General features: G+C 35.3%; 1 protein-coding gene across 3 annotated transcripts in view; it reads left to right on the forward strand.

The window, feature by feature from the left end:
• LOC113237542 (guanylate cyclase 32E) overlaps window positions 1-18,887 on the forward strand; it is a 62,389-nt gene that overhangs the window by 33,398 nt on the left and 10,104 nt on the right. Inside the window, exons 10-19 of one of the 3 annotated variants that reach the window (XM_026474083.1) lie at window positions 1,232-1,349; window positions 3,617-3,707; window positions 5,417-5,593; window positions 6,925-6,935; window positions 7,006-7,257; window positions 13,624-13,728; window positions 14,380-14,451; window positions 15,827-15,998; window positions 16,426-16,648; window positions 17,028-17,210. In XM_026474083.1, coding sequence (XP_026329868.1) covers window positions 1,232-1,349; window positions 3,617-3,707; window positions 5,417-5,593; window positions 6,925-6,935; window positions 7,006-7,257; window positions 13,624-13,728; window positions 14,380-14,451; window positions 15,827-15,998; window positions 16,426-16,648; window positions 17,028-17,166 — 1,360 coding nt within the window. In that variant the 3' untranslated portion in view covers window positions 17,167-17,210. Of the gene's footprint in view, window positions 1-1,231; window positions 1,350-3,616; window positions 3,708-5,416; window positions 5,594-6,924; window positions 6,936-7,005; window positions 7,258-13,623; window positions 13,729-14,379; window positions 14,452-15,826; window positions 15,999-16,425; window positions 16,649-17,027; window positions 17,211-18,887 lie in introns of those variants that run through there. The other 2 variants (XM_026474084.1, XM_026474085.1) reach the window with 2 other exon arrangements.

The raw sequence follows: 18,887 nt of genomic DNA on the forward strand, positions 1-18,887 counted from the left end.
GATTTTCAGTACAAATCGGCAATTTCATACTTTAACCCCTATTATTAAATTTTTTTATTTATTTATTGTATTGTTGTTTGTTTTTATTTTATTATCTTTAATTTTGATTTCTGTGTGTCTCTTTTAATCCATTTACTGTATTATATTGTTGTGTGTGTGATGCAAAACAATAAACGTTTTATATATCTATCTAAATAGAGAGACTATTCAAATATAGAGTGATTTTTTTCAATGATATTTATTTTTACATATCGAAAAAACTTGCTTCATAAGAATTATATATAATAGATAATTAATTATTCCTATGTCGCACTCTAAATACCTACTCGTCAACATAGTCGTAAAATATGTGTAAAATTAAGTAAAAATAATTAGGCATGTGTACGTATCATTTCATATTTTAACAGCCATTTCTGATCATACATCAAAGTTATATCACACAACTTATGTCACAAGAAAGTCATAAAAATATTACGAACTATATGAAACAAGTAATGTATATATATATAAATGTTGTAACTCTCCAATTTATGGATAAAAAATTATCGACCAATTTTGTTCGTAGAACCTTTAAACTTCTCTCTTGTAAAGTTGTCATTTTGAAGATGTGGCCCTATTACAAAAAGGGTGCGTCTTTTAAGAAATATTAGTGTAATTAAAAAAATACAAAAAAAACCTTTCGAGTACAACTGTAAACCTTTATCCAAAAAACTAAACATATTGCCTTTGGCACGCATGTACATTAGGGATACCTGTGTATTTGTCAAAACTTATCCTCAATATTTCAAAACACGTGGTGAAATTATTCAAAAGTCGAGTAGAGCTAAAATTATGAATCTTTTGTACCAATCTCGTTGCCATAAAGTAATTTATAAGAAAAACTGGTTCAACATGTGTTATTTTTAATAATTTACCAAATTAAATTAAATTGTTAGTATAATTTTAAATTAGGACTGACAAAATGACTTTCAACACACTGCTTCTATAATAATAGAGAATACTTAGAATTTTCAAATACAAATTTACAGTAATAAGTGCAATAAACAGTAGAGACCGAACATGAAATCCTATTAATATTTGCACATCTGCTTGCAGGTTGAATATAATGTACATAATTTTACTTAACACCCTAATTATTACAGCATTCATGCCAATAAACGTATTCTGTACTTAGTATTTAGTTTAATTTATATTTAAGTACTCTTCACAGATTAAAAAGTTCTTTGTACAGTTACACAGTACATATGGACGAAAACGGCGACGCTCAAGGCAATTACACTTTACTGTCGATTGACCCCAGCCGCCCGCCCGGGCTCTACCCACTCGCTGTTCTGCACAAATCTGCACCGGTAAGCAGCCGTTTCTACTTGTACTATTGTGGACATCTTAAGCTACTTTGGATTACCCATTTTATACACACCAAACACGTAGATTGCCTTGGTAGCAAACTGGAAATTGAATTCAAGTAAATTTAAGAACAATATCAGTCATTAAACAGCACAAGAGTCGGAAACACTGAAGTAAGTTAATGAAAACCCAACAATTGAGTTCAAAACAAAGTTTACGTGTGGACAATCTACAGGTTAAATTACTTTATATACCTGGTTTTTTTATAATATCTAGTGACGGGACGAACGAGTCGCGCGCTTGATGGTAACCTACGCGCCTGTCCATAACATTTGCAGTGCCACTCAGAGCTTTAAATCGGAAAGATGTGAGGGTCACTGCCACTACACCCGTCACCCTGATACATAAGTTCACAAGTCCTATGTGCTTGTAATTTCACCAGCACCCTTACCCTTCCAAACCGGAACCCAGTAATGTAATGCAGAAGTAGATAAGGTGGCAATACTTCTTTTCCCTTTCCCTTCCCAGCATAAACTCTTTCAGAACAAGCTCTACTGCTGCTATAAATTTTGCTGCTTTATATAAATTTATAATGCATACATACTCCGAAAGGAAAATAAAATAAAATAAACAAATAAAGAAAATAAATAACTAAAAGGAAAATAAACATGAAAACTAAACATACAAATAATACTTTCATAACGAAGGGATTAATACAGATAAAGTAAAAATCTTGCTGATGGAGTCTATTTGTCTACACATATGTACTATCCACATCTACTTCATTAAATGTCTTTTCTGTGTTGTAGTTTTAGTAAACGGGTAATTCGGTCGGACAGAGCTACCCAAGTGTGTTATTTTATGTGTGTCTTTGTGACATGGTCCTTGGAACCGCCCATTAATTTAGCTTCGGGTGTTCAAAACCTTGACGCCAATGGCTTTATTTCGTAGGGCGAGAGCATTCTCAGCATTTTTTTAAGCCCTGCACATATTTTTGAACACCTTATAGATAAAATGTTAAAAAACACGAAATGCATAAAAATGTTACGAAATAATAGTTGAAATAATGATCATAACCGAGTTTTGAAATGCCCATGGTCTGTTATAACCTGATATTACTAATGTAATACGCATATTAAACTTTTCATTTACATGTATTACGATGGTATAAATAAATTAAAACTCACCATATCATGAAAAAGTTCTTTACTAATTAACGTCACGTAACATACCCTCAATTTGATCAACATATTTGGACTGATTGCTACTATGAAAAATATGGCCGAGGACGCCAGACCAACAGCCAATAAGGATGATTCTAGTGATGTAAAATGCAGTGGACGAGTTCAGAAATTAGGTGAAAGTGGAAATTAAGCATAACGAAAGAAAAGTAAATCGGAATGACTCATTTTATTTTTGGCATATTCATTAAATTTTTACTACGAAACCGCATATCAAATCACTTTAATGCAGAAACTACATTCAATCAAGGTCTGTAATACAAATACATGCACCTTATTAACGTGACATTCCGTATATTATGAAGTGACAAACCACGGAAGAGTATTTATGTAGTCTGTGTGACAAACACTTGAGGTAAGAGGGCGGCAATATGAAGAAGAAAAAACATTGTTATGAAAAGTTAAAATAATTAATAAAATGATAAGAATATTACACGTTCATCGCAGTATTAAAAACTGACGCTTTTTTTTCTTTCAAATTTTTGTATGCCTGAAAAACATTGACTTACAATGAAAAAACATAGTTAAAAACAAAATAGTTTACTATTTCGGGCACACCCCTTTTTTGTAAATGTACATATTTCATAAACACATTTTGAGAAATATTCATCTATTAACAGGGCTTTCTTTCCTAACTTAGGAATCTTATTTATAAATATTTACCTACTTTACATATAAACAGCTTACATGGAATTAAACGTGCGCTCACGTACGCATAGGGAATGTACGTGGCCCGAATAAGTAGCGAATTTTAACTGTACCGAAGATCGCTGACGTCAAAGTTGGCTTCGAAGATGCACTTCGGTGCCAAAGAAACTTTACATTATTTTATAGTAGGTCCTTTCACTGAAAATTTTTGTCCAATTTTATAACATATAACATTCACAAATTTCTATACGTTAGGTACCTATCGTCAGGGTCTTTTACATATTTAGTTTGCTCCAAAAATCGTCTCCTTTTGTGAAGCTGTACTTAGACATACACTTACAAAATATCCTCTCTTAACACATCTTATTTTCTCTATGCAGGAGGTTAGATTTTTACGCGAAATGAATTGGCCTGGAGGAAGAGCACCGCTGTCTGAACCACCCTGTGGTTTTCGAGGAGAAAAATGCGCAAGTAAGTCAATTTTATATCAATACTTTTATTTATATTCTACATAAAAACAAAACGAAATTGTTTCTTTGCAAGGATTTTCAACCTTACCCCTAATGTGTAACGCGTGTAAGCAGCCAATAGAATCAGCGAGCGGGCTGCAATGGTCCATTAGGGCCCGACGACGCTATCGTCACTTGCTGGTTTGTATGTGGCGGAGATGTAAAAAACTAATTCCTTGCGGGATAAACAGCATTAAGCGCACAACTTTCGTTCGTGTACCAAAGAGCTCGATCGTAAAAGCGTCCTAACGTGAGCGCCAGAGCTGCAACTAGCCATCGCCCGCACACCACTCCCGCTGTGCGCCTCCATTCCCGCCTAATGCCGTACATATCCCCAACACAAAAAACACTTTAGCACTATATTGCTCTGCTACACATAGGTATGTTCAGAATGCTCATTTCGGAACTGCCAGTCCAATGAACTAAATGACTCGCCCTCGGACTAAACAAACACATTCACCAACATCAATTTTAAGCAATATTTCATTTAACTGCAACAAATGTGAAGTATATACATCCATAATTTATTTTATCACTAGCTATACGTGCAAATATTTTTTTACTAAGTTAATAATGCATGCTCCTAATACATGATGGCGGATAATAAAATAACTTTATGTGCGTACTAAAAAGCACGACGTGATTTAATTTATTCTTCTTGTCTCGAACGATAACGAGAGCGTTATTCTTGTAAACGTGGGTAAGAAAGGATTTCCGGATAAAGGAACCCGGCTTTGTTCCAGCTTTTCCAACTTAATACTTCGACTCGCCCTCAAACCCACTTTATATCATCTCGTCGCAAAGAATCCCGCTCGGATCTAGCAACAAATTGAATTGAGACGTATATTAAAAGCGTTTAACTGCTTCAAACCGCTTCCTCTTCATAGACAGTTTTTATTGCATTTTATTACTAGCAAAGACTTAATAAAGTACTTTTATTGAATCGTTTATCATCTTGGAGTATCTAATCATATTTCGTTTTGTTGTAAAAACTTAAATAAATACTGCAAATTCTTAACTGTTGTACTGGGTAGAATTTTAAAGAATCTTGTGAAACCGCTCAAGGGTACGTTTCTCACATATTTCGATGCCATTATTATAATGAATATAAAGCGCAGGACACACCGCGAACGAATCTTAGCTTGGCTTAGCTCACGTAGTTGCATACAAAGCCAAGCTAAGAAAATACATAGTAAGTAAGTAGTGACGTGCTACACTATGGATGCGTGCGGGGGTGAAAGGCGACATATCTTACATTGCTTAGCGGGATCGTTTGATTAATTGAAATAGCTCGGTTAGCTTAATTCGCGGTGTGAACCGAAGTATGAATTTTGAACGGTTATCATGATGGACTGCCACGCAAGAGGTCTCGGGTTCGATTCCCGAGTCGGGAGAAATATTTGTGTGGCCTACATTTATTTCTCTCGTGAGTTTGGGTGTAATTTGTCTATGTGTGTGTCCATGGCACCCATGACACAGGGTCTCCCTAGTGCGAGGCTATCAGTGTGTACGTTAATAGATTCTCCAGCTACGTGAGCTAAGCTGAGCTAGCTTAGCTTCGTTTGCGGTGTATCCTGGACTTAAGGATGACTTCAACAATGATAATACTCCTTGCGAAACTATGTGTGTTTATGCAAGTTATTTGCACTAATTAGCATTGATCTCGTCCAGGTCACGTGGGAGCATGGGCTCTCGGAGCCTGCGGAGGGACATTAGCGCTACTGGTGTTAGCAGCTTTAGCACTATACCGCGGTTGGCGATACGAACAAGAACTGGATTCCTTGCTGTGGAAGATCGACTTTCGGGACTTGCATTTGCCTGAAGAGGATCAACGAGCCAACAAACTGAGTAGGTAAACCGAAATTCTTGTTGTTGTTGGCATGCGTTGTATACTAAAAGTGATCTAAGTTCAATAAATACCGACTAAAAAGTTAAATTATAATAATTATAACTTTTAATTAAAAAAACCGACCCCAGAAGTTTGCTTATCCGCTTTCGATGTTTTTGTTACATCTATTTGCCAAGTTTTATTTCACAGACTTCACACGGAAAGTGTGTGAAGTCCAATTACCCAGATTCATCCCCTAATTTGCCACCCTTGGGTGGTGGAAAATTTTCTTCAAATTTGAATGAGACCACTACTGTCGAAATCTATCGAAATCGGTTCACAAATGTCGGAGTAATTACGGAACATGCACACAAAAAATACAGTCGGATCCTCCATTTTTGAAGTCGGTTAAAAATCAAACTTTAAGTTTTACATGAATCCGGTTCATTTCCTATAAGAACAAATGACATTGACATATTTTTGGTCGAAATAACGCTCAACGGATGTATGGTATAAAACCATGTGATATATTCTTGCGTGATGTAAAGTAATATAAAGGATTGATATAACAACTTTCAATTTAAATATACCGATGGTATGTATGTTTTATATAAACATCTCAGATTTAACATTCGTTGAGTATAATGTAATGTATTATAAACATAATCCCAGAGTCAAGTTTAGATACTATGACGAGCGCAGCGAGGAAGAGTATTAGTATGTATTAGCAAGCTCGTATCTAAGCACATGAAAATGAATACAACACACATAAGCAATAAATATTTCAATATCTATTTACATAACAATCATTTAATATATTGAGTACCTACCTGTAATGTGCGTCACTCTTTTAGTAGATTAGGTTAGTTTATAGAAAAACAGGAGGCAACCAGAATCAAATTTGTTTACTTTTCCGAACATGTTTTAGGTCAAATTAATTAATAAAAATTATGCCAATGAAGCGTTAGGTTTGTAATATTTATATAATTTAATATATTATACTGGTAATACATATATCATTAATTAGTTCATTATATTAGTTAATCATTTTATTTCATTAAAAATTCATTATCATTCATTACTTCAGTACGTATACCACCTAACAATAAAAAATTGTTGTACTGAAGGTTGGTTGTACACAATGAAATTATACCTTTTATTGTTATACAACTTTAACTAAGTATATCTCATGACTGGTATATATGATATATTCTTTGAAATAATATCAAATATCGTTGTACCATGTGAAAATAGATCATTTGTTATTGTATCGATCACTACACATCCGTTATACATATTTGAAAAACTAAGCTAAATCTAATCTTTTGCTTTGCTCAATGCCTCTCGTTAGACATAATCATGGTAAGTGACATTCTTTTTAATGTTTTTATCGAAAGCACTTAGCAAGTTGATCAGAGCTGAATTTTTCCAGCAAGATAGCAGTGCGGGTGTGAATGTTAACAATACAAATAACACTGGGACATCGGAGAAGAGTATAGGAGGAGGGAGCACTGGAGGGGTCCGTTCCAGCCAAGTGTCCTTGAGCTCCAACCCTGATTTGGATTTTCGTTACTCGGCCATATTTACCGAAGTCGCGTTCTACCGTGGAAGACTTGTAGCTGTGAAGAGAGTGAGAAGACACCACATAGACATAAACAGGGAGATTAAAAAGGAACTTAAAATTGTAAGTGATCATTTATATAATTAATGTATGCATTTTTAGGGCACATTTATTCGACACCAATTTCATCGCGCTCACCCCGCTCGGTCACAGAGCGGAGTCCACGTTGCCGCCGCACAGCGACCGCGTGCGTCGTACTGTCATGGCAAAATACGCTCTATTCATTTAGCTTTTACGTTTTAACTTAAATGAGCAGGCACGAGACTGGCTTGAATTTGGTCTGCACGGAGTCCGATCGGCGACCGCATGTTTGTATTATTCAGAGGAATTTAAATGTTGGTGCCTAGTAAATAGAATTCAAATTCGCCGTTAATGCACATGAAGGCGTGGTAACTGGACGGTCGCCGTGCGGCAGCCGCGCGAAAACTTTCGCCTCGTGTAACTGGTCGCTTAGAGTCATCCAATAAATAATCGATATTGTAATTCATATTATATTGCTGGTCTCCTCACTCTTGAAGAACGTCGTGATATGCGGGACATGGGCCTTCTGGGACTTCATGGGACATCGTGCGTAGGCGTTTGAATTGCCCAGAATGGTAGAGAGTGTATCGCTACGGGTACCTTTGCGTTGCCTCCACTTCAAGTCTCCTTCCACTCTAAGGCTCAACTCACACTAGCGCAGAGTCGATGCGTCGCGACGCGTCATGTTTTTCGCCTATAGTATATTCATCTCTATTTTCCCATCATTAAGGTACAAATTTGTGTTATGCAAATATAGAGTCGCGCGTCGACGCGCGTCGCCGCGCGTTTCTTGGGTGCAGTTCGACTCTGCGCCAATGTGAGTTGAGCCTAACAATTAAGGCACGAATGCTGTTCTCACGCTTATTCTTTGAACGTTTAATAACCAATTTGGATATATTGACCCTTTCGTAGATTCTAAACACTGCTTTAAAACAAACGTTAATTTATTAGTCAGCTGTACTTCGGATATCATTCGGTAATTGCACATATATTCAAAGTTCGCAGTTTCACTAAATGGTAGTATGACGTTACATATTTCTATATTTAATACCATAATAGTGTTGTGTATATATGTTTAATGTATTATATGTATATATTACGTTATTATTAATATGCTTCTGCGTCTTGTATTTTATTTTAATGTTCTTTTTTTTTCTCACTTTCACGTATTATTTTTCTTTTAACAGAGATAGGATTATTTAATTTCATTTAACTTTGTTCGTTCTTATTTTTGTTTTTATTCTTAATATTATACATACAGTATCAGTAATTAAGTAACTGCCTCCGTGGCCGAACGGTTACCATGCCGGACTGCCACGCAGAGGTCCCAGGTTCGATTCCCGGGCCGGGAGAAATGTTTGTATGGCTTACATTTATTTCTCTCGTGGGTTTGGGTGTAATTTGTGGTTGTCTATGTGTGTGTCCATGGCACCCGCGACACAGGGTTTCCCTAGTGCGGGGCTATGTTGAGTGTGTGCGTTATTTATTTATTTATTTTATAATTATTTTAGTGGATAACTGTAATTGGCCTATTCGAAAAGTGCTAATGTTTGTTAAGATTAAAATTATATTAGGGCTGTTGTTATCCCAAATAAAATAAAATATTATCAAATAGCAATCATGCTATATTTGCGTCAATCATAATTAAATCCATATTTTGCATACGCAGTACAAATAATATTTTATGTTACCTATTCCAATACCAGCAACTCACCTAATATTTCTACGTGAACATGAAATATGTATAGACAAAACCAAGAAAAAACGCAGCAGGTGGATAAAGCAGATTGTTCAATTTATATCAATGTATCTTGTTTACTGATTGAATAACACAACGTATTTGTATAGATGTGCCCGTAAGCCTACCATAAGGGGTTCAGACCTCACAAGTAACGGGCGGCAAATAAACCAATGCTACTGTTTGTTAGAGATACGTGGAAAGAAGTGACATCTTTGAAAATACCTTTTAAGTTTACATGGCTTGTACACCTAAATGTAATATCTGTGATAGTTCTCCGTAGGTTTCTTTCGATAGGACGATGTTAAATGAAAACAATATTTTAATTATATAAACGTAAAGTCTGGCAGTTGTTTGTATCTCCATCTTTTTTAATTAAATAGCTTATTGCATTTTAGAATAATATTATACGTATGCTGTAAGAAATATATATGATGATATAATTATAATGTTCTTCTTAACAACCTAAGGGAATAAAAGCCTTTTAAAACTAAATGATGAAATACATGCAGATCTAGTGGAATAAAGGCTTTTACGCTTAGCAATTTTTCGTCTTGGTAGATTCGTATTATGACGTAGGCAATGACTGAGACGAATCGCTGCTATTAGTTCAGCTTTATTTACTACTGCCGCAGGTAGCACTATAGAAACAAAAGCCCTCTTATGAAATATGAACGTAATATTAGGTATTACCGTTGTAGTATTTTTTATGTTTATTTTTATTTTTTTATTTAAAAATTGTAGTTATAAATTTGAAGTTTTTGTCTATGTACAGTCAAGAGCACATCAAACTTGACGCTTTGTAAGTCATAAGTGTAAAGCTTGACGTGCTCTTGACCGTGTGCCTATGTGTCTGTGTGTTTGTCTCTGGCATCGTGGATGGATGGACTGATCTCAAAGCGGTTTTTTTTTGCGAAGCCCAGAAGCCTAATTTAATGGTGATCTCAGTCATAAAATGAATATTTATTTTACTTCCACTTTTCCGATCGAATTGAATTTTTTTACACTAGGGAAATCCAATAACATTACAATAACACGGTAAGCTCGATCTGATACTGCAAACAGGACTACCCAACTGCTCAAGTTCCATTTAGCATGACAATAGGGATCAATCACCCCTTCCTACCACTGTATACGTTATTTGTGAAAACAATGCTCTTCAATGTTCTCAAATAATAACGTGAGAAAGCATTATCGTTAGCGTATCGTGGTAGAGGTCACTTTTACGTACAAATGACCTCGGGAATTATTAACATTTAAATAGGTTGATTAGGGCAACATATTAATTAGGTACCTTTTTTTTTAATAAGTATCTAATAAAAAATGTAATGATAACTAAAAATAGTATGCAAAACGGTAACTTTCAGAATTCGATCCGGAAGATTCATTGTCGCTTACATTTATAAATATAATTAATTGGTCGACTGTTGTCGATGCTGTGGTCAATACGATGAATATATTAATACGACATTGGTATTTACTGGATTTACCAGTAGATGGTCCTGTCACTGGTTCCATGTTTTGTTCTTCGTTACAACAAATAAGGATAGGAACAGTGATTAAAAATCAATAAAACAAAACAAAAATAACAATAGTTACTTGTTATGCAAGGCTACAAAGCGAGGGTTTCAAGGCATGAGACGCTAAACAACTTTGCTACCGTGCGAAATACACAACTTTTCACCTGTCTACAGCGAGGATAATGGTAAATTAAAGAAAAACAGTTCAACAAATCAGTTATAATAAACGACATTAATTGTCAATTTAATGTCAACTAAAATAACAATAAAATATATCAAAGGATTTATATCATAAATAAATATCGCCAAATCGCGTAGTTGAAAGTGTCAAAGTTAAGGCTTTTTTTTTATTGAAAGAGAAAATTAGATGCACCACAGTCCATCGCCAAGGTCGAATTCCAAAACCCTTTCCACGCTAGCGTGGAAAAACCGCTTTTGTTCGCATATATTTGACGAACATGAAAGCCTTTCCGAGCTAGTGAGATTAAAAGCAAATTAATAAAACTAATCAACACCAAAAGTAACACTTATAGACTAAAACTATTATGTCTGGGATCAGTAAATTAGTCTTATCGAGTTGTTAGTTGACAGATAATGACTATATTACTTTTTTGGTACACTGTTTGGCATCGGGAATTTTTTAAATTTTAATTTAAATATTATGAAACATATAGAAAGCAATGCTGATGCAATCGTAAACTGAAAAAGCAGATAGGGCTGCTATAAGTGTTCGTGCAATAATCGTAAAGATTCATTCGAGAATATTGAGAATGTTGATAAATTTTAGTATACGGTTCCAAATGGATAGTTATTTTCGTTGATTAGTTATATAAGATCTTTTCTGTTACCATCCACATTACAAAATGACACTATTATCTTAATATTAATAAATAATTGTAACATTTAATTAAAAAAACTAAATAATAAATCCGCGAAATAAAAACGCGAATCACACCTAACGCGTACCTAACACGCAAATGTCAGGTAAGCATTGGTAACAACGAAGGTTGTAATCAATACGTCTTAATGAGTCTTAATAAAGAAGTTTTTCCAGTCAAGAGCACGTCAAGTTTGACACTTTGGCCCGTAGGTACTTTTTTCCACCTTCTAGACCGTACTTATCGCAAGTGAAATGGACTTCAATTTAAATCTTAGATATCAAGCTTCTTGACCCTATACTTGTTGGGCGTAGTTGCTACCGTTAATTATCTCTTTAGTACTTGGGAGGCTATTGTGGTGTTCTTAATATTTTATAGAACATTTCTAAAGTGCTTTTGTCAATAAAATGTCTTCCATAAATCTAAAATAGATCTTTTTATTGATGCGTGATACGTAAGCGTGCGTAATCGTTTATTCTAGTGTGAAAACACTATCAGATAAGGATAAATCTGTGAAATGTTTCCTTACAACTAAAAATCTAAGTAAATAAAAACCAAAGAGCTCCAGTAAATAGCGCTAATTTGTTCAGGTGCCGTAAGCACTACCACTAACTCACACGTGTTTGCCCTGCGCGGACTCGCTCTTTAGAATATATTCCCCATTTCTGTCACTGGCGCCCGTTTCTGTGCTATTTATACCAAACGTTGTGCGGAACTTTCTCTAAAACTACGAATTACGTCCTGGTAGTTTTCAGCCTTTTTTAGTTAGAAATTTAGCGTTTTGAGAATATTGGATATTTTTTAATTCATTTGGAAATAGTTTCCCACGTTGCCCTAGGATAACCGTACAACGTGCCGTAGTTGGTATACAAAAACGAATAAAGCACATATATTGCACATATATCTTGAAAATGGCTGGCAATATATTTCAGCTTTACTGCTGTCGCCAATTCTCCTATACTATGGACGTGTCGCTCAACACCAGGCGCACGACTTGTTCGTCCACGCAAAGTGGGTGAAATTCATTAAACCGACTTCGTCCCCTAATTTTGCACACTTAGAAGTGGAATACTTTCGTTAATTTGAATGAGAACAATACTGAATTCCTTTCTAACAAAAAAAATAACCATCGAAGTTGGTTCACAAATGTCAGTGTAATCGCGTAACATACACAAAAAAGAACAGGCGAATTAAAAACCTCTTGATTTTTGAAATCGGTTAGTAATTGTAATGCCTTGTTTTCTTTGGCAGATGCAACCATACGTGATCTACAACCATTCCAAAAATATTCTGTATTTATTGTAATAAAGATAATATCTCTAACTATGGGGGGCTGTCCCATTCGGTGGTGTGTGAAAAACAGCAAAACATCTAATTACACAACAAACGGAATCACATTTCATCGGTAATCAAATATTAAATTATCGACTGTGAACTGGCAACCGGTACTATCTCAATTTTGACAACTTTATATATGAAGAAAAAACTTGTTTGGGTCATTTATAAATATTTATATTTTTATTACACATGTTATTAAAAAGCAATGGAATTTCTTGCAACATTGCAGAGTATGAAAGTATAAAAAACAATATTATAAAATGGTATTAAAAAGTGAAAAATCTTTAGAAAATTTAGATAATACCGGTTGCCAGTTCACAGTCGTTATGTAATTTTTCAATTTTCGTCCGTTATAGCAAAGCTCAAGTTAAACTGGTCGTTTTGAAGTGAAACAATTGACGACACTCGTCAATATTTTCGAATTCGGGCTGGCCAATCGGAGCGCAGTTGTCACCGTAATGATGTGGCAGAATAATTTTCAAACAAATGAAATGTCATTTCATCTCTATTTCTGATTATATACTCGAAGTCTACAACTCTATCACGTTTATCGATTTATATATAAGTTTGTGTGTATACATATAATCTCTATTTAATGTCCATATAACGATAAACAATACATGAGACATGACAATACCATACTAAATGCAGTAATGGATAAAACATATATTATAATACTAGAGATGTTTATTGTAACGTGTTCATAAATAATGACCAAATTGTCAAAAGTTACATGTTAGCCCAAACCTTGAAAGCCTTTTTTTTATTTAACAAAAGTCAGATATTATACTTGCAGGATTAAAGCCATAGACGCCAAATAGCAGGAATGGTGCTTTAGATTAGTTATTAAAATATGGTTTATTATTTTAATTTTTGTTGTGATCTGAACAAATATTATTACCATTATTAGTAACAAAGCGCTGTTATTTGTCAGATGCGTGACCTACAACACGACAATGTAAACGGATTTGTAGGGGCGTGCATCGAACCACCCAATGTTTGCGCGCTCTCTGAATACTGCACCCGGGGAAGCCTTAAGGTAAGCACTTACACTGTTGACTTAGATATTCAACAACACACTAATAACAAAGAAAACATACCAACGAAATAGTTACGCATGTTTTTTATAACGGTTCTACATGATTATTTTCGTAATTGTAGAGAAAAATATTGTGCTTTATGAATGTAGCTTTTATTTCACCTGTTATAATTGCTCAAATAAATATTTTGATTACGCTTAATTAAAACATTCACATAATACATTCAGTTTTAACGTGAAATGTCTTTAAAATAAACACAAACGTACGGGTATCATGATGGAAGTTTGGGCGGTAACGTAAGAAAAAAGATTTTACATTTTGTAGAGCAACAATTAAATGCTTGCCGCTTAACATTCCTACAAAAATGGAATGTCTTTATTAGTTTTATATTTACGAATATAAATATATATATGCGAATGTATCGAACACTGAACCTTTCCAGATTTATTTTCTATAGATATGTACAAAAGTAAGCCTGTAAATATACAAGGTATGAAAAAAAATATGTGGCAAAATATCACTATAGACCCGTAGGTACGTGTCCTATTAAATAACTTACATTTAGACCATCACACGTCATAAACGCGGTACAGATCCAAATGTAAGCTTTTACTTTAGATATATTGAAGAACAATTTTTCTGATTACCAGGATATTCTAGAAAACGAAGACATCAAGCTGGATAACATGTTCATAGCATCGCTCGTAGCCGACATAATCAGGGTAAGTTCAATATCGATACGTCGCATTTCATCACATTTCGTTTGCTGCGATTGTGCTCTAGATAAGTATGTGAACGATGTCGGATTGGATGGTGAATTACATTGCGAAAATAAATGCCTACCCCGCATTATTTATACAATAATAAAATAATGAATGAATGCTGAAGCGCTGAATGAGGAAATCCCGGGTTAGGTTCTTAGAAGGATAAATTTGGGGAATTAACTTTTGTAAATAGGTTCGGTCTGAGTATTATTATGAGTGCCTCGGAGGTAATTCCGTTGTTCTGGTACTCATAGCACACATAATACCCTAATTACCACCAACCAAGGAATTGGTTGGCTGGCACCTCATTATTACTAGCAATAAAGACTAAAATAGAATGATATGACAAAATTTTAAATAAAAAAATAAAACATAATAAAGATAAATTTAAAATCAAAGTAATGTGCAAATTGAAATCACGAACTAAACATTATTCAAATTTTAAAAATAAACATTAATTTATAAAATCGCGAATTGAAGTTACAAAAATCACAAATACGATTTGAAATTCAAGTTTAAAAAATCACAATCACGATTTCAAATTCAACTTTTATTTTAACGTTTACTTTATATAGTATTAATTAAGCTACTCTAAGTTAAAATGTTTTACTAACACGTTATATAGGTGATACCAACCTGAAACAATATGTTCAAGACAGTAATTCTAAAATATTCAAGACCAGTACAACACACAAGGTACGAATTATAAGAAACCTGCATCCCGGGATTGCTTTTTAAATAGCTATTGTCAGCATTTGCATTTGAATGTCCGTAACGGAAGAGACACTGCCCTTCTTGCAGTACCTATATAGGAATTTCCATATTTTAGATGAGACGTATTTGAAGCAACCCCTGGTAACAGTCAGTGACATGATCGGATTCCTAATCACGAGACCCTTTATTAAATAGTCCTGTGTAGCACACGTTTGCGTAAAAGTATATTAAATAGATTAATAGGCATATATTTTTCAAATGACGACTTTACAATATTATACGACAGCCAGGCCCTGCAGCTTGATTTTGATTGCCTCTCCCGATCGGAAACTGCGTCTTTTCAGAGTCGAGGCGCATAATTGCGATTCACAACTGGCCGATCGGAAACTTTTGACATTTCAAATCGGAACAATAGTTGATTTAACTCACAAATTAGAAAGATATAGTAGGGATCAGGTTTATCTTCTCGCTGAGAAACTCATCTGATTTCGTGACTACCCGATCATTTACCCCCAGACACTTATTCACGATCGTCATAAGTTTGAAAAGTAAATAACAATCGTAAATATTTATCGTTTTGTTATTTGTACCATTTTTTATTTTATTATTTGTGTTTCAGGGTATGATATTCATCCACGAATCCCCAATTCAATACCACGGGGCACTCCGTCCGTCCAATTGCCTTGTGGACGCACGGTGGGTGGTAAAATTGGCAGACTTCGGTCTTAGGGAATTCAGAAGTGGAGAGTTGTCACCAACAGACCCGAATACTTTAAGAACACACATTGAAAGTAAGTTATTGCTTTGCTTTGAACTGAGTATAGCGAGAGAGGATTTTGATTTTATTTAATTTGTTAAACATCCATATAAATTCAACAAAATGTTTCTTGTATAAAATCTTCCAACTACGTAGGTATACTGTCGACTAAATTCGTAAACCTCGTAACCGCGATTGAAGTGAACTTTTGAGCACTAGAAATAATTATATGACAATCTATGATTATACCTTTACTTTGTAACTAAATAAGGGTCTACAAAGTATATTTTAAGCATTGATTGCTCGATATTGTAGAAAAGGGATTCTGTCCAAAAACCGGAGTTCCACGGTTTTCAATTTTAGCCGACGATACGTATGTTAATTATTTGTTGCATTTCAAGCAGCAACCATGACTGTGTCCGGCCAATTATTTTTAACCCTAGTCACGAATTATTTTACAGATCTGATTTACCTATCACCTGAGCTACTCCGTTTAGCCGGATGGGGTGCAGATTCCCTCCCAATGTCCATAGAATTCAGGGAAGGGTCACAACAAGCGGATATTTATGCATTTGGACTAGTTCTTTACGAACTACATACACGACGAGGCCCCTTCGGCCAAGACGCACCACCGGCACCGACAATGTTACGGAAAATCGCCAACCCTGACCCAGCGCCTTACAGGTATGTAGGTATGTGTCTGAAGTATGATATGATAGGTTTTATTTTCTTTTAATTACGCAGACTGATTGATGTTAACCCTCAAGAAGATTTCATTATAATTTTCAGGAATTTCGTAAATACGAAAATTTATTATAGGAGACCATTTGTTCAGATTTAAATCGAGTATATATATATATATATATATTTATTTATTTATTTCAAAGAAACTAATGATTCGGACCCTTTAGTAGGTCCTATGGTCACGGCTGACACTGATTCTTAGAACTCGATACGAGAATGTGATGCTACAAGCCGAATTCATTTACAGGCAGTTGAAATTTATTGTTTACACATTTATATTAATTTCTTAACCATGAAATTAATAATTAATAACCTACAGGCCTCCTTTAGAACCTTTAGCGGATCGCTTTGACTGCGTCAGAGAATGCTGTTGCGAATGTTGGACAGAGGATCCGATCACACGACCTGATTTCAAATCTATCAGAACAAAACTTCGACCGTTACGAAAGGGCATGTAAGTATTAGCTATTATGGGTAACCTTGGCTAATAATGATTAAAAATACATATTATTTACGTAGTCGGATAATTGTAACCATGGATGGTTTAAACTTGCGAACAAGCTATAGTTACGGCGGTTAAATTCATAAACCTCTTAACCGCCATTGGTGTGTAGTGAGGCATGGGCGCGAAAAACAGAATTACTAGAAATAATGATAAAAAAAGGGTCTGCAAATTATATTTTAAACTTTAAAGCGTGAAACACACAAAGAGCGGGTGCGGGCCAGGCGCGAATCGGGACCGCGGCGGGTCTAAATTCCTGCGGGCTGGGCGCACGCTCCACCGCGCGGTGTCTTGTCTTCCATATAAACACACGGTCCCGACCGACCCGCGCCCGCTCTGTGTGTTTCATACGTAAAAAAGGAATGTCGTCCAAAATTGGAGTTACGCGGTTTTTTAATTCAGCCGCCGATGTATAAACAGCAATAGCTCAATATTTGTTTCACAAATATCTCTATTGAATTTTTGTTTGTCTTTGTGTTGTTGTGACCCACGATTCTCCACGTAGCACGAGTTTATGTATTAATTATTATTATGTAAGGTTAAGATTAAGGTTATTCAATAAAGAAACCCGCGAAGTGCGAGTTTGACTCAAGCACTGCGGTTTCTGTAAGTACTCAAGACATTGTGTGACATTGTGTGTATTATACATATATCAAAATACATTAAGAGGTCGTCAAAGGAAGTACTGCCGCCTCACCTATTTCTGCCGCCAAGCAGTAATGTGAGCATTACTGCGTTCAGGTTTAGAAGGGTAAGGGTGCTGGTCAAATTACAGGCACATGGGACTTGTCTACTTATGTCTCAGGGTGACGGGCGCAGTGGAAGTGTCTATCAGATCTACGTGATTTAAAGCGTTGAGTGGCATTGCAACTGTTATGGACAGGCGTGTAGCTTACCATCAGGCGCACGACTTGTTCGTCCCGTCACTTGATATTTATTATAAAAAATTATGAGTTGGGAAATCTTGCTATTAGGTGCCCGTGAAGTAATTTAGGCCCCTTAGCCGGTCTTCGGCTGTCTAATAATCCCTAACAAGTGTAGTATTTTATATACAGTCATGTAATAGTTCCTATTAGTAATTTTTCTACTTGTTTTTAGTTAATATTTAAGGTACATTTTATAATTTTAGTGCTTATCACACTTGTACTTACGTGCCATCTCATTTTGTAAAAAGCGTTCCAACTGAAAACCAGCGTTACAGCAGGCGAGCTGTAACATTATGCTGAGTTGGATCAGTTTCAGCTTTTAGATAGGTATATGTAATAATTAATGTGAATTACCTGTTTAGCATGAATTATCTTAAGCTGAATAAACGTTTCTTTCTGTCTTCTTCTTTTCTTAATTAAATTTGAGATCGTGTTTGATGTTTGTGTAGGTAGACTTCCGATTTTGTAAAGCTTGGCTCGCAATGGGATCGTCTCTGGACTCAGTGCACCGTTTTCTTCCCGAACCTGGGGGTCGATTCAGAACTTACAATAACTCAGTTGTCGACTGATGCCATTTGATATCATACGATTTCTTTTAATTTTTATTTACAACACCCGAATCGAACGTCACACTGCCGTATTCCAAACCGAACCGTAATGACGTCACACCCGCACCCGTACGATCACTCGATCTTCTCGACCAACAAAGGCTACAAGCGTTATATAGAACACAGTTATCAAATGAAAGTTA

This window comes from Hyposmocoma kahamanoa, unplaced genomic scaffold (genome assembly GCF_003589595.1).
Source record: "Hyposmocoma kahamanoa isolate Upper Pololo Valley unplaced genomic scaffold, ASM358959v1 93, whole genome shotgun sequence".
NCBI lineage: Eukaryota > Metazoa > Arthropoda > Insecta > Lepidoptera > Cosmopterigidae > Hyposmocoma > Hyposmocoma kahamanoa.